General features: G+C 42.3%; 1 protein-coding gene across 2 annotated transcripts in view; it reads left to right on the forward strand.

Moving 5' to 3' along the window:
* LOC121289921 (nebulin-related anchoring protein) overlaps positions 1 to 15,642 on the forward strand; it is a 116,551-nt gene that overhangs the window by 54,876 nt on the left and 46,033 nt on the right. For both annotated transcript variants that reach the window (XM_041209899.1, XM_041209900.1), the window contains 6 exons: positions 32 to 136; positions 2,755 to 2,853; positions 8,854 to 8,958; positions 12,437 to 12,544; positions 13,477 to 13,788; positions 15,123 to 15,227. In XM_041209899.1, the coding sequence (XP_041065833.1) occupies positions 32 to 136; positions 2,755 to 2,853; positions 8,854 to 8,958; positions 12,437 to 12,544; positions 13,477 to 13,788; positions 15,123 to 15,227 (834 nt within the window). The remainder of the gene's footprint in view (positions 1 to 31; positions 137 to 2,754; positions 2,854 to 8,853; positions 8,959 to 12,436; positions 12,545 to 13,476; positions 13,789 to 15,122; positions 15,228 to 15,642) is intronic.

Raw genomic sequence — 15,642 nt, forward strand, 5'->3', positions numbered from 1 at the left:
GAAGCCATTTTTTTTAATTTTTAAACTGCAGCGTAAATACAGAGCAGACTTGACATGGATGAAAGGAGTAGGATGGGAGGCAGAACGAAGTCTGGATGTGGAACAGGCTAGGAAAGCCGGGGACATTCTGAGTGAGGTGAGAAAACAAATTGCCTAAGAATTAAACATGTAATTTTCGGTCAATTCGGTGACACTGGCCTTGACTGAATCATTTCCTCTGATAGCGACTCTGATCAGCTGTTTGCTCATGGGAATTCACATGCAATTATTTCTCAATCTGCAGGCAGTTAAAGCTGTGCCATCATAGCTGATAAATGGGTTGAAGTTGTGCATGTACAGTATTGGTAATTAACGCATTAATGCATTCACATAATTTAACAAGTGTTAAAGAGCTTACTTTAAATGCATTGACACTTTAGCAAAACAGCATTCTGAGAAAATGTATGCAAATGTATTACCAAGTTTGTTCTTATTATTGAACAACAAGATTTCATTCCACAAGTGGGTCACACACGAGCCCACTAGGGACTGACCATGTTCTACAAGATATCTCATAACCTAGCAATGGTATGACTCCAGGGTACTGGAAGCAATAACCTACCTGCATTTATTTATTGTATTATATATTAGATCATCTTAACATGTGATATAAATAAAATAATTACAATGAGATTAGTAAAAATTGACACAACTTGCCGTACCATATTTCTGATATAAAATGAATAATTTCTGAGTCTCTGAACTTTCTGTGGGTAAGGAAAAGTCAGCATTTGTGGAATGGATGATGATCAGTTGTCATAATATAAATTATTGGGTAAGAACAAACCAGCTCAATTTTACAATTGCTAAATTGTCAACAGCTGGACATAAGAGTAATAAAGTGAGTCTCATCTGGAAGCTGAAAGAGTTTGCCTGGATTAATGTCAAGCATCTATGAAAGATGCTGATATTTGTGGTTGTTGAAACTGACAGATGTCATGTGTGAAATCAGTGAATTTAATATAAAGCATGAAATTATGTGGATTAAACAGCATGGAGTGGGACCAATGTGGTGTGGGAGGGGAGGTTTCAATTTACTGCTGGACTGTAAACCTGGCTTTGCAGCTTGGGTTAAAAAAACGCTGTTTAAATGAAAACAAGATAACCCCAAAAATAATGGAAGTGCACAGCAAGTCAGTCATTATTTGAAAGAGAATGGATAAATTAATTAATATTTCTGATGGAATCCTTCATCAGAACAAATCATATCACAAGCAATTTCAAAACCATATTTGGCTGCTATTGTATTTTCAAGTCTGAAGTTGTGAACTGCCAGTTATTCAGGAAGTGTGTCTTCATTTGAATACCAACATTATCACATATTAGATAATATTTAAACAATAATGAGTGACGAGATTCTTTATTTTACCAGTACCCTGCTCAGGGCCCACACTAAATTCTTAAAGCGATCAAATCAATTTGCATTAGCCCATTCGCTGCCTTAACTAAGAAAAGGAACAGAGACCTGATTGTATCACATGCTTTCATCTGGAAACAGCTAATGCAAATGGGGCTGATTGATGAAGTGTCAGAATTATTCATAAAAGATGGAGTTCCATTCCATAGGCATGAACAGGAAACGTACAAATAAAATTGTGCAGGGTTATTGAACACATTTTGATTCAGATTACCAGCAGGGCTAACCTGGCACACAGGGCATAGGTGTGAATGATTGAAATAACCCTTTAATTCTCTCATTGTAGCCAACATTACTTTGTTTTGTTGTCTATCTATTCAGTCACATTTCTTCTTCATCAAATTTCTGAAACCAATGTAGCTTTCCCCTTGCTTGCATCATCCTTTCATTTCAGCTTTGATGACCATTTTCTTATTGTATCCTTCTGCACTTTATAAGCTCCTGTTCTTCTATGCACACAGTTCCATATTGACTGTGACAGTAAGGGAACTGTGCTGCACTATAAGAACAATCTACGTTCTGCAGAATGGCCATAATATTTCCCTACTCGCAGTAACTAGATACAGGCACCTGTGATTTCAATCTGATGACAGTGGTTAAAAAAAGATGATTGTCAAGGCTCTGATCTCCTAAATGTTGAAGTTTAGAGAAGGATCAAGGCAGTATGAAAGACAATAAATCAGCAATATTAATATAGGGCTATCCGAATTTCCGCCTTCATTTATTGTTTTGAATATAAGCAGGTGGAAAACAATATTTGTTCTGTCTTTCATCTGCCACGGGCAATTAAGCCCTGCTATCAGCAAGACAGTATGACAACTTTCTGTTGCTATCTGGCAGATAGATTGCTTATTATGCTGCAGTGGCAGACTGGTGAAGAGGCTGATACGAAATACATGTGCAACTATGTGGAAAAAGTATTTTTTTAAAATCATACTGAAAAGAGAAAATGAAAAATGAGGTGTTTACTTACTGGTGGCAAATCAGGTCCCAATAACCAATGGTTAATTTAAAAAATCATTTAAGGGATGTGGGCTTCACTGGGGAGGCCAGCATTTATTGAGTTTTTAATGAAAAGGTGAGATGTCCAGTCAACACCGTGGTCACTTCAAACAGAAACCATTAGAAGAAGAAGAGATTCTGAGCACAATTAATTTTGATTAATAGTAGTTTTTTGAAATGGAAGTCTAGCATGCATATGGTCACACTCGATTAGATGTACATTAATTGATGTTTGACTTGCTTTAAATCCGAGTTCACTATTGTCAGAGATTAAAATGCACTCTTTTAACTGGCAGAAAAAGTACAGACAGAGAGTTGATGCGTTAAAATTCACAAGTGTGGCAGACACTCCGCAGATTATTCATGCCAAGAGAAGCCAAGATTTGCAAAGTGATGTGAGTACTGCACTGGTGAAGAGAGATCATTTATGAAAGAAACATTGTATTTCAAAGAGTGATGTGTGCCACAGCCATAAACAAAGCTGATCAAATAGGAAAAGTTTGAAAAAAAAGTTTGAGTGTTTACTTCCAAGCATATAATAGTTTCTGTTTTTGAGTTTTTTACCTCTTCATTTTTCAATGCTTCAAACATCAATTTTTGTGCAAAAGATAAGACGCTTAGAAATGAATTCCTTCAGAACTATGCCTAGTTAATACCAGCAGCTGGCCTTTATATCCAGAGGACTAGAATACAAGGGGTAGAATTCATACTTCAACTATACAAAGTCCTGGTTACACCACACCCGGAATACAATAAGCAGCTCTGGGCACCACACCTTAGGGAGGATATATTTGCCTTGGAGGGAATGCAGCATGGGTTTACCAGAATGATAACTCCAAGGGCTACATTTGGGGAGAGGTTACGCAAACTAGGGTTCTATTCCCTGGAATTTAGAAGGTTAAGTGGTGATTTGTTAGAAGTTTTCAAAATCTTAAGGGGAACAGAAAAGGTAAATAGAAAGCAGCTGTTTCCAGTGGTAAGGGTGTCTAACAATTAGAGCCAAGCCTTTCAGGAATGAAATTAGGAAACACTTTTACAAGCATAGGCCAGAATTTTTAGCTCGGTGGGCAGACGCGACACACCCGAGTGTGAAATAAAGCGCGTTGATGTTGGCCGAGTGTGCCGACGTCAGCACGGACTCTCGCAATATTTCGCTAGGCGGGCGCGCGATGGAGACGCAGGTGCCCCCGCCATTAATTAAGTGGCCAGTTAAGGCCCTCAAGATACCAATTGTCTCGGAGTTTACGTAGCCTGTGCGATTTTCAGGCTGTCGCATGGACTAAGTGGGCAGATGGGCAAGCTACAATTTTAAAAACCTCATCCATGGGTGGGATAAGAGGGGTCAGTGGGTTTGTAAATGCGAGTGGTTTGTAGTTTAGGATATAACTTGCTGCTGCTTGCTTGTGTGAACAGAACATCTTCATTTCGCTTCAGAGCTGCTTTGAAAGAAATAAGAGGCTTCAGTTCAGGACTCAGTGTTGTTTTCCAGGCCCCCAGAGGATTCATACCACTTGGGCCCTCTCAAGTATCAGACAGCCTTCTCTTACCCTGAGAATGGGCATGGGATTGTGGTTTCCACTGGATGCACCTCCTCTGAGGAGGAAGAGAGGGCCAGAAGCGGGAGAAGGCCAGGTGTCCCTATTCAGCCTTCAGGGGAGGGAGCAGTGGGAGGAGAGGTGCAGCACAAGGGGTGCAGGGCCTACAGGAAGTCCAAGGTGGAAGGAGCCGCAGAAGATGCCACTATCCTGTTGGCAGGGTTTACAGGCGGCGATGCAGCTACCTCAATATGTCTGAGATGCAATGCCAAAGGAGGCTCCGTCTCTCAAGGGAGACAGTGATCTCCATTTGTCAGAGGATCGGCCCTGAGATTAGCTCCAACAGTGTGGGTGGACACCCCCTGTCAGTGGCTCTGAAAGTCACAGTGGCCCTCAACTTCTATGCCTCTGGCTCTTTCCAGGGGTCAGTGGGGAATCTTTGTGGAGTCTCCCAATCAGCTGTCCATAGTTGCATCAAGCTGGTGACAGATGCTCGGTTCAGGCGTGCATTGACTTTCATTCATTACTGTACGGACGAGGCCAGCCAGGCAGAGCGAGCCAGAGGCTTTGCAACGATTGCTGGCTTCCCCCATGTCCAGGGTGCAATCGACTGCACACATGTGGCCATCAAGGCACCAGTGAGTGAGCTGGGAGCCTTCATCAACAGGGATTCCACTCCATGAACGTGCAGATAGTGTGTGACCACAGGATGCAGATTCTGCAAGCCTGTGCAAGGTGCTTACATCCTGAGACATTCCCAGGTGCCGAGGCTCTTCACTGCTCCAGCCCGGCTGTATGGATGGCTGCTGGGTGACAAGGGATATCCCCTCAAAAGGTGGCCTCTCCGCCACCCAACAACAGAGGCTGAGCAGCAGTATAACAGGAGCCATGCCTCCACAAGGGCGGTGGTAGAGAGAACCATAGGCCTTCTTAAGATGTGCTTCCGATGTCTGGACTGTTCAGGGGGCGCACTCCAGTACCCCCCAGCTCGTGTATCACTGATAGTGGATGCATGCTGTGCTCTCCACAATCAGGCACTGGAAAGTGGGGGAGGCAGTGGAGGAAGATCTTGATGCAGCTGCTCAGGCAACAGTGATGAGTCCAGTAGTGAGTCCGAGGATGAGCATGGTGAGGAGAACGCTGAGGGCATAGACACTGACCTGGGCAACCTCCAGAGAGGCAGGGATACCTGGGACACTTTGATCCAATGCTCCTTCAGCTAGACTACCAAATAAGAACCACTTGCACATGCCGGGACTGCAGGCTCCATACTCAATCCCAGACTGGACCACTTCCTTGGTCAACAACATACACTCTGTGCCTTTGCAATAAAGTTTCAGGAGACACACATCCATCATAACATCATGGCCTACCCTGCACCTACAGAACAAATAAAACATACAGAGACCAGTTGCACAAAAGCACATTTAATGAAATGGTGCCTGGCATACATTCTACAAGTTAACATTGACATGTGTTTTCCATCACACCAATAAGCACTGAATGGAAAAACAGGGGAGACAAATATCACCCATGATCAGGCCATGTTGTGATTAAGGTGCTTTAAATTTTTGCTTGAGGGTGCTACACCTAGGTGCTCCCCCCTCGCTGGCACCGGCATTGGAGACAGCCTGCTCACTCTGCTGTCCTGTTGGCCTTGATGACTTTGGCGTGGAGCCTGTGCTGGCCCGGCCTGGGAAGGAGCGGCCAGTGCCACGGCTGGCATCTCCCCAGTTGCTGCAGCCTCATCAGATGCCATAGTCACTGGCAGAGGGGCGGAGGAGCTGCTGCCCTCATCTGGAGCGCCCTGAGAGGAGCCCGCAGAGATGACAGGCAGCTCGTGTGCCAATGTGAGGTCGCTCCGGACCTCCCTGCTCACCATTGACGGACAGGCACCTAGCTGGGATAGTGGGTGTGACATCCATCTCACACACAGGCATTGACCACCTGAAGTCATTGCCGGTGTGAGGGCTTGCAGGTCCAAGTGCATCTCCAGGAACCCTTGATTCAGCTCCTGGAGGAGCGTCTCCATGAGAGTCGCCACTCTCTCAATAGAGGAGGTGCTCCGCTTGGCCATGAGGGTCAACGCAGTGCTCATGCTCTGCAAGGATTCCTCCACAAAGGAGACCATGGCATGCATTCCCTCATGTGTCTCTGCCAGATCCTCCCGCACACCCTGCTGGACTTCCAGCATCTGCTGCCTCAGGGACGACTCCAGAGACACATCATCAGCCACCGACTGATCATGTTCCTGGTCCCCAACAGTCCTCTGACTGCCAGTGCCCTGGGCACTCTCTGCCTCCGCCTGCATCTCAAGTGAGTGTGAAGTGCCCTCACCACTGTGCACCGAGATAGTAGCCAGCAATCTAATGCCCAGTGAGGTGCTGGTATCTGCGCTGGTGCCTGCTTCAGAGAGCGGGTGTGATGCAGGAGTGTTCTGATCGGTATTGTCCTCAGGGCTCAGGGGTGGGCCTATAGGCCCCTCACCCCGAAGGGCTGGTGATGAGCCTAAAAGGAACAACAAGGACATATCATTAGTTGATGTCGTCACACTGTTAACTGTGCATGCCTGGCAGCCTCATGAGACAGAGATCAGGGTGCATCATGGTGCCCTCTTCTTTCCATTATCAATGGGGATTCCAGGTTCGAAGCTCACATCAGTATAGAGACTGCAGAGAATGGTTGCAATTACAGACATTCTCACCTCCAGTGCACTGCGATTTTACCTCCCTATGGCACCCCAACCTCACCATGGCCGGTTGACCTAGGCACATGGCGCCTCTCCAGCTCCAGGACCTCCAGCTCATAGCGAGTGAAGATGAGTAGATCTGGCTATCCCTTGCCAGCCTGCGACCCCTCTGCATTGTTATGGGATGCTTTCTCCTGAAAGGAGAGAGGAGCATTGATTAGTCCATCCTGTACCTGCATTGCCATTGCAGCTTGGCCAAACCCACCTCAGGAACACCTCGTAGGGCTCAGCCGACTTGTGACTCTGGAGCCTCAAGACACTCAGTCCAAGCAGCCAGGGCTCACCCCCTTGCCCAGATGCTGCCTCATTGACATTTGCCACTCACACTCTAGGACGTATGAGGTCCAAGGGGGATGGGCAGCTCTTAACCGTTCTGCAAAGTGACCCATGCCAATTCGGTACTCACCCTTCTTGATTGCAGCAGATCATTGAAGTGCTTCCTGCACTGCACCCTTGTGCACCTCCCCACATCGTGCCTGCTGACCCTGGATGCCAGGGACGGGAGGATGAGGCCCCCCACATCTCACCAAGAGGCATCCAGGAGGAGACTCTCCATGAGAGTCGCCACTCTCTCAATGGAGGAGGTGCTCCGCTTGGCCATGGCATCCAGGGTCAGCAGGCACGATGTGGTGAGGCACACCTGGGCACAAGGGTTTCTCTCCGAGCTGCCACCTCCAGAAGGGCAGCGGGGCACTCATCTGAGAAATGCGGCAGAAGACTGCCCTGTCGACCTGCCTTCCTGCCTGCCCTGTCCCCCTGCAACACTGTCCATCACGACTTCTGCATCCTTCAGTTGCAGCCTTCCATGGGCTGCCAAGGCTGCATTTGAATCGGCTGTTGGGTCACCATTGAGCACCCGCTCCTGTCCGTCCCTTTGCGCTCATTCCACAGCTGCATCTTACACTGGGCAGGCCTTAATTGGCCTACATGCGTAAAATCGCGGTGTGGAGCTGATCACGGGCAGCTGTCGGGTTCCTGACCGCCCCCGCCCATCCCCGCTGATCCTGCGCACCAAGGACAAAATTCTGCCCATAGGGTGGTAATAGTTTGAAACTCTCTTCTGCAACCAGCAATTGATACTAGATCACTTCTTAATTTTCAATCTAAGATTGCTAGATTTTTGTTGGCTAAAGTATTAAAGGGGGTAGGGAAAAGGCAGGTCTATGAAGTTAGGTGGAAGATTAGCCATGATCTCATTGAATGGCAGAACAGGCTCGAGGGTCTAACTGATCTACTTCTGCAACTATGTTCCTATGATGTTAAAATATTACAATATAATGTTGACTATCATGAAACAAAATATACAAAGGTATTTAGAAACCAGAATACTGCAGACATCTTGCATTTTATATTCCTATAATTTTTGGAAAATTTGCCTTTAAATTATAAGAGAATTTAGTCATCACTGATACACAAAGTAAAGGAAAGAACATAATGGAATTATAACTTTAGTATCACTTAGCTGCTGCTGGTGGCACTACTAAGGGTGAGGGCATCCAACAACTCAACAGGTACAATGGGCTCTCAGTAGGTGCTGTGTCATTTTAGAAGTTATTGTTCCAGGGACTCATGGTGGTTTGGAAACTTTAGTTAAAAAGAAAGCATCTAGAAGCTGCAAACTTATAATTTTGTAAACTTTTTGAAACATTTTGAAATACAAAGTTAAAAATCCTAGAGATTGTTATTATAATAGGTACTACATAATAATTATAACTGAAGCATTTCTCATTTATTTAGGTATAACAGAGCTGTGACGTTCTACTACACAAAAAGTAATTCAATGTGATAACTTAAAAAAATGTGCTTCTTTCATAAGTTGTACTGATTAAAAAGAGCTTTCGCATGTTTGATTTTGCAACTGTTACAACTTTGGAAGAATAATTATTGAAATACTATTAAATCTTTTTATTTTTCACAGTTTTACGCTGGTTTACTGACAAAGTCTGGATAATTATATGTATTATTGGCATTGAGACATGCATTTTTAAAATAAAAAAATATACATGTACCACATCTTAGTCAATATGAAAATCAATATGTTAAAATTAAAAAGGATGTATGCCATTTTATTTGAGACAAAATCTATTCTTTGTTATTCTTCCATTGTGCAGTTAACGTACAAAGCAATGGGTGAACAGAGCCTTCATGAGTACAGCATCAGCAAAGATGAGCCATTGTTCAGACAAGCCAAGGCAAATGCTGAGTATCTAAGTGATGTAAGTAAACCAGTTAGTTACAAAGTTGAGATTATAAGGCACAGGTTCAGTTTTTGCAATGTGTTACTTTTGTTGGGTGTTGCAATTGACCCATGTGCAAGGGAGGAGAATAAGTAATTGTATTCTGTAAAACAAAGTTTAATGTGTTCTTATTATTTGTTCCTGGGATATAGGTGACTTATTAAGGCCACATGTTGTCCCCATTCTTAGTTTCTTTTATAAGGTAGCGGTGTTACATGCAGTGGTTTGCTAAACTACTTTGCAAGCCATAAAGTGTCATTCATGTGGCTCAGGGCTGGAGTCAATAATAGGCATAACAGGCTCCCTTCCTTGCACTTAACTTGCTAACCATTTGAATGTTTACAATAATCTGGTGTGAGCCCACAACAAGCCATTGTGGGATTTTAATTTATGACTTCTGGGTTCCTACTTTAGGTCTATAACCTACTATACATGACTTAAAAAGACAAATTTACATGGCACAGGGGCTCATCATAAACTACTATATAGATATTTCATTCTGTAATTTGAACTATCAAAGGAACAGTATGCTTGAAGCAAAAAATGTACAGTTGATAAATGGAGAAAACACTGACAAGAATATCTCTGTGAAAAGAGATAGAATGATGGGAAGACAAATAGGAAGACTATGAGAGGGGATTCAAAAAGAGTTTTAATATTGGGAGGCAAGCACAGAGATATTTACAGAAGGAATTTCTTTTAAATTGGCGGGTATAATTATAAGAACTACATATAAATTAGTTTTAGTGCATAAATAAAGCATTACTAGAACACCGAACCTTAGACAAAAGAATAAATTTAGACATGGATGGTACATGGCACAGGGAGATCAGAGAATTGGAGAAAGTAAGTTAGAACTCCTCACAAAGATGAATAAGACAAAGTCCAAGGGCCTAATGTTCATCATGAAGGTGGAAATTGGGAGTCATGAATTTTCCCTATGTTGTGATCTAACCTCCATCCCAGTAGTGCTGGAAGATGGGATTGTCATCTCCTGGAGGGTGTGATGGGCTGGAGTAGGTGGCAGGCCTGAAGCAGAGACAGAGATGGGCTGATATCAAAGCAGCCAGCTTAAAACACCCATCTTCATCCCCAGTGACATAAGCCCAGTTCTTTGGATCAGCATAAAGCTCCCCTCACCTTCAACTTCCTTTAATCTCCCTAACCCCTCACACCCTTCAACCCCTCAGCCCCTCACTCCGCTAACCCAATATTGACTTTATAAACAGAACTCACAAGTTCTATTTGGAAATAATTCAAAATTCATAAATTGGTCAGAATAAATGAACATGATTTTAATAGGCACCTGAAAAACCATTATGCTCTTCAGAAGCTCATAAGATAAACAACTCATTTTCCCTAGCATAGCTATGTAAACAAACTCTACAATATAGAATCCATTAATGCTTTGGAAGGCAGCCAAGCTATCAAACACATTCCCCAGGAGAGTTGTGTAAATAAACTCTTCAGTACAGAATCCATTAGTGCCATTAAAGGCAGACAAAAGCTTATACATCTGTCAAAACTTTCAAACAGCCAAAAAGATGGCTGAGGTGTGAGGAATGAATGACAGTAATGTGGGGATTTAAACAATTAGCTCTGGATCTCAGCTAATCTTTCAATATTATACAATGCAGAATAGCATTTTATCCAGTGAATAATCTAGTGAAAATGCATCTGAGGACCTTTCCACTTTTACAATGCTGTTCTTTCACTTTACAGATTTCCAGTTGTCAGAAGTAACAACATATCAATTACATTATTTAATGGCCACTTAGGTTCTTCCAATTACAGCACTGTCTTCACTCTAGTAAGCACAGATATAATGCAGGCCACAGCATTCCATGGTGAACAGTAAAGGAGTCAACACTATCTTTGCTCACCTTTATACTCTTCCCACCTCCAATCCATGGTTCATGCATCCATTCTGCAGGTGTGATTTAGAAAGGCTTCCAAAATGCAGCTGCTTCACTGAAAATTGCAGAAGTTCTGAAATGCCCACCAAGAATGGTGCCGGCAACTACTAAACAGCAGTCTGTGGGGTTCCTGACCTGTCCTCTTTCCCTCACTACTGAAAATAGCCAGAAACAGAAATAGAGACAGGGCCTTAGCCTTTGCCTCTCAGTGGCCATTTTTTTCTAATTCCTGACTCGATGCGGTTCAGAATCTGGTACCAAGAGTAATGGAGTGTACTTGTGATTTCCTATCTGCATAAGCAGAAACAAAACTATAAGGAAAATAGGGCTTTAGGTCAGAACTGGTCAATTCAATTATCTGAAATAAAAACAGAAAATACTGGAAAAACTCAGTAGGTCTGGCAGCATCTTTGGAAGAAGAAGAGTCTGCTCTGAAGGGCCATACCGACTCGAAGTGTTTGTTTTGTTTCTCTCTCCACACATGGGGCAAAATTTTTAGCTTGTTGGGTGGGCATGTGCCCGACCCGCTTGAGTGTAAAATGATGCGCGTTGATGTTGGGTGAGCGCCCCGACGTCAACATGCACTCGCACGATATTCCAGTCGGTGTACGCACGCCGGAGTCGGCAGCAAGCCCGCCAACAATTAAAAGGCCTGTTAAGGCCATTAACAAGGTAATTAACTTGAATTTTTTGCCAAGCGGCCTTTGCACTCTTTAGGAAACCTCATCCATGGGTGGGATGAGGCTTCCTGAAGCAAATAAAAATAAAATTAAAAAATTAAAATTTAATTAATAACATATGACCGAGTCATATGAGGGGCCATGTTTTACTACATTTTCATTTCTTTATTATTTTTGTTGAAAATTCTTCATCTCCCTGAGGCTCTGTGCCTCGGGAGATTTTCAAGCGCGCACCCGTGTGCGAGTGCAAAGTTCACACTCGCCTTGCTTGCCCTCCTCCCCCTGCCCGCACAGGCAGTGCTGAGCGCTGCTGCTCACGTTTCACGCTGAGTGGGCCTTAGTTGGCCCGCCAGCATGAAATCATCTTCCGGCCTTGATTGCGGGCGGCAGTCGGCTTTAAGACCGCCCCCACCTGCCCATACCGAGTACGTCTGACAAGGGCAAAAATTCTGCCTATGCTTCCAGACCTGCTAGGCTTTTCCAGCATTTTCATTTTTTTAATTAATTGTCATGGAACTTGGTTCCTGCACTAAAGTCAATGTTAAGATTTTTACTTGGAGACAAGTTGGCACAAACACATCTTAGAAGTGAATTGCCACAAGGCGTCTTCTGCTCATCCACAGTAACTCCAGCAGAAAAGTTGTAGAAACTCAGGAGAAATGGTGTAACCGTGGCTCTACAGACATTGTTACAGTGGCCAATTGGGAGAATTCCCATGGCAATACAACACCCCCCCACCCCCTAACCCCGACTTTGGTGCAAATATGGAGGCCTTATTGCCTCTTTTCCATATTCAAATTACATGAACTTTAAAAAGGACACTTTTAGTTAAAGCTATCTTATGATTTGTGTTTTATTAAGAAAATCTACAAGAGTGACTGGGAGGCTCAAAAACAAAAAGGCTTTGAGCTGCGGCTGGACACTATAGCAATTTTGGAAGCAAAGGCGAAACGAGATCTTGCAAGTGATGTAAGTCATACATTTTGTGAACTTTGGTGCAACATCAAAATGGCCAAATAATGAGGGTAATGAAGAAACATTAACAACTTGTGCCACATATCTTCAATCTTCTATGAATGTAGATATTCTAATCAGCATTGTTATATCGTCAGTTAAAGCACATGGTTTAACGTCCAGGTTCAAATAAACCTATTGGAAAATCAAAGCAACCATGTTGAGCATTGTGAGATTGTTGCAACCGAAGTGCCCAAAGTTTCACAGGATTGTGGGCCTTTTGTACGAGAAGCAATTCTTGACAAAAAGGTCATATAAAAAATATTTTCTGTGCACAATTCCATAACAAAGTCTCTCATAAGAATTAGACAAGGACAAAGAAAATAGGGAAGATAAAAACTGTTAATGCTGGAAATGTGTAATAAAACTCATGAAGCCCAGAAATACAGTTGGTCATTCGGCATCTGAAAGGTTTGGGTTTGAACTGGGATAGTTGAGCAGAACTTGGAATTGATTGAAGTTTTGATAAAAGGTGCCACCTGAAACATGAATCTAGCTTTCTTTTTAAGATTAGGAAGATCTTACTTTCAGCTGACAGTAGGTGAAGAACAATAAGAAAGAACTGGGAGAATTTTTATAAAGTTATTTATACTTGAGAGAAGCTCTCCCTCCAAGTAATAACCTTGTCACATTGCTTCACACAATAGTGTCATCTTTATGCCTGTAAAAAAAATCTCAGCTGTCAGTAGATGAACAATAGTAAGGATTTCTCTAAAACTAGAGTACTCTATGAATTCACACTTCTTTCACATTTTACTTTAATTTCATTATGAGATTGCTTTGCAAACACTTTTCCCAGCTTATAATATCTTTTATCCTTTTTAGCATATATGCTATGCTACGCAGATAACAGAGCCAAAGAACCTCTCTATAAAATGTTTTGACAGGTCAAGTACAAGGAGGCGCATGAGAAGATAAAGGGCAAGTTGATCGGGGTGAAGGATGTAGCGGGTGACTCTCAGATTTCCCACTCTATCCAAGCTTCCAAGCTGCAGAGTGACCTTGAGTACAAAAAGAAATCTGAGGGAAACAAAACAAAGATCCATCTGACAATGGACATGCTGGAATTGGTACATGCAAAACAAGCTCAGAGCCTGGCCACTGACAGGGACTACAAGAAGCGATTCCATCAATATACTGTCCTACCTGGAGATATGAAAATTGAATGGGCTAAGAGAGTGTATGCACTGCAAAGTAATGTAAGCAGCATGTTTCTGATTCCAACTGTTGTCCTATTTGATTATAGTAATACATTTCTATATAGTGTAAATAAGTTTCATTTAAATTCTATCTCGTTTTTGACTTCACGGAATATTGTTGGGTTACAATGACATATTCAGAATATGTTAGCATGAAGCCGCCTGTATTATATTTGACTTGCATCGTATTTGAATAACATATTCTTGACATATTATACTAGTTACTAACTTATATAACAGATCTGATAGAAAATAGGAACAAAAAACACCCATAGCCATAGTTCTACACATTGATGATCAGCAAAATAGTACACAGTGAAAACCCATAAGATGTATGCACATCATTACTAAGAGCAATATTCCCTATACTCTCATTTCTCTGAAGAATAGTTATCCCTCTTGTTTGAGGCCTAATTATATGTAACCTCTTTGTTTGCCTCAGCTTACCACATACACAAAGCTCTAAAGCCTCATAAATGTTGAAAGTATTAAGATTACCCTGATAAAACATGGTTTCAATTAAATAAGATTATGGTATTTCAGTTTATTTAGAGTTTTCTGTTTTATTCCATTTTAAAGTCATCAAAACTAGGAGCTCTAAGCCAAATAAAAGTCTGCTTCCTGCCTTGCAACATACTCTTGTCATCGCATTATACAAATTATGCCAGAGTATTAAAAACAACTAATTCAAGAGCACAGCTGGTTATGAAGTGCTGATTATTATTTATGCAGTGAGTTTTCTTAAAGCTTTTGCCTAAAGTCATGCCCATGACTCATTAACTACAGTTATGGATCATTGAATGCTGGAAAATAGTTACTTCATAAAGTTAAAATAAATAGATGGAGCCAAAGTCTGCTGCCTTTTAATGACAGACATTCTTATTGTTGCCTGCTAATTCAATATTTGATGCGATCCTGTTTTGAAAGCTTAAGACAAATGCCTGTACCTTTTTGTCCTAGTAGAATAAGCCAGAAAATAAATCTTGGCCAAAAATACTAAAAGGATGGGGGAGGGGCTGTGGTTGGGTACAAGAGGGGCATTATTCTTCTTTTAGATAGTTTTAGCAATAAAATTGGTATGAATAGAAAACAGGAAATCCTATTGTGTACTCATGCCAACCATTTTGTTGAGAGTATCATCACTTGGAGAAATGGCAACTAAAGTGTTCAAGTCTGAACTAAGAAGAGTGTAAAAATGTGCAGGACATATTCTGAGTCACTCTTATCATCTGCGAGGCAGTACTTGAACCCCCAGAGCAGTTGCTGTATTTATATTGTGTTTTGCAATCTTGTCAGAGAATATTAATATGCTTTAATTTTCCAAAATTTATCAGAACCAGTACAAGTCTGACTTGAATTGGATGCGTGGTGTGGGATGGATAACCAGTGGTTCTCTAAATGCTGAACAGGCTAAGAAGGCAGGAGAACTGTTCAGTGAGGTAGGTGTGATAAATGCCTCCTTTTAACGCTGCCCCACCAGTCAATAAATAATTGTAGAGATTGTAGCCTGGACTTTGTGGTCAGTTTGCCGCTGACCTTGAAGAAAGCTGCGCACAAAGGTCCAGCGATCTCTGTGGTGTGGGTTTCACATTCCCCGGCGTTAATTTCCCAGCGCCAGTTATAGGGGATCTCTGGCGTCCAGCAACAATGAAATCCACAAGTAGTCTAAGCAGCCAATCATATTAAAGAATTCTCAGAGACTGCAACCAGAAGTTAAAAAACACTGATTATAATTCACTTTTTAATCATTTTACAGAGAGTGAAATAAAGATTGAGATTTACATATTAAGGTAGAAGCTGAAAGATCATGAACAAACTTTTTTTAAACATCATTATTTTAAAAATCTTTGAATT

Source organism: Carcharodon carcharias, chromosome 17, assembly GCF_017639515.1.
Source record: "Carcharodon carcharias isolate sCarCar2 chromosome 17, sCarCar2.pri, whole genome shotgun sequence".
NCBI classification, from domain to species: domain Eukaryota; kingdom Metazoa; phylum Chordata; class Chondrichthyes; order Lamniformes; family Lamnidae; genus Carcharodon; species Carcharodon carcharias.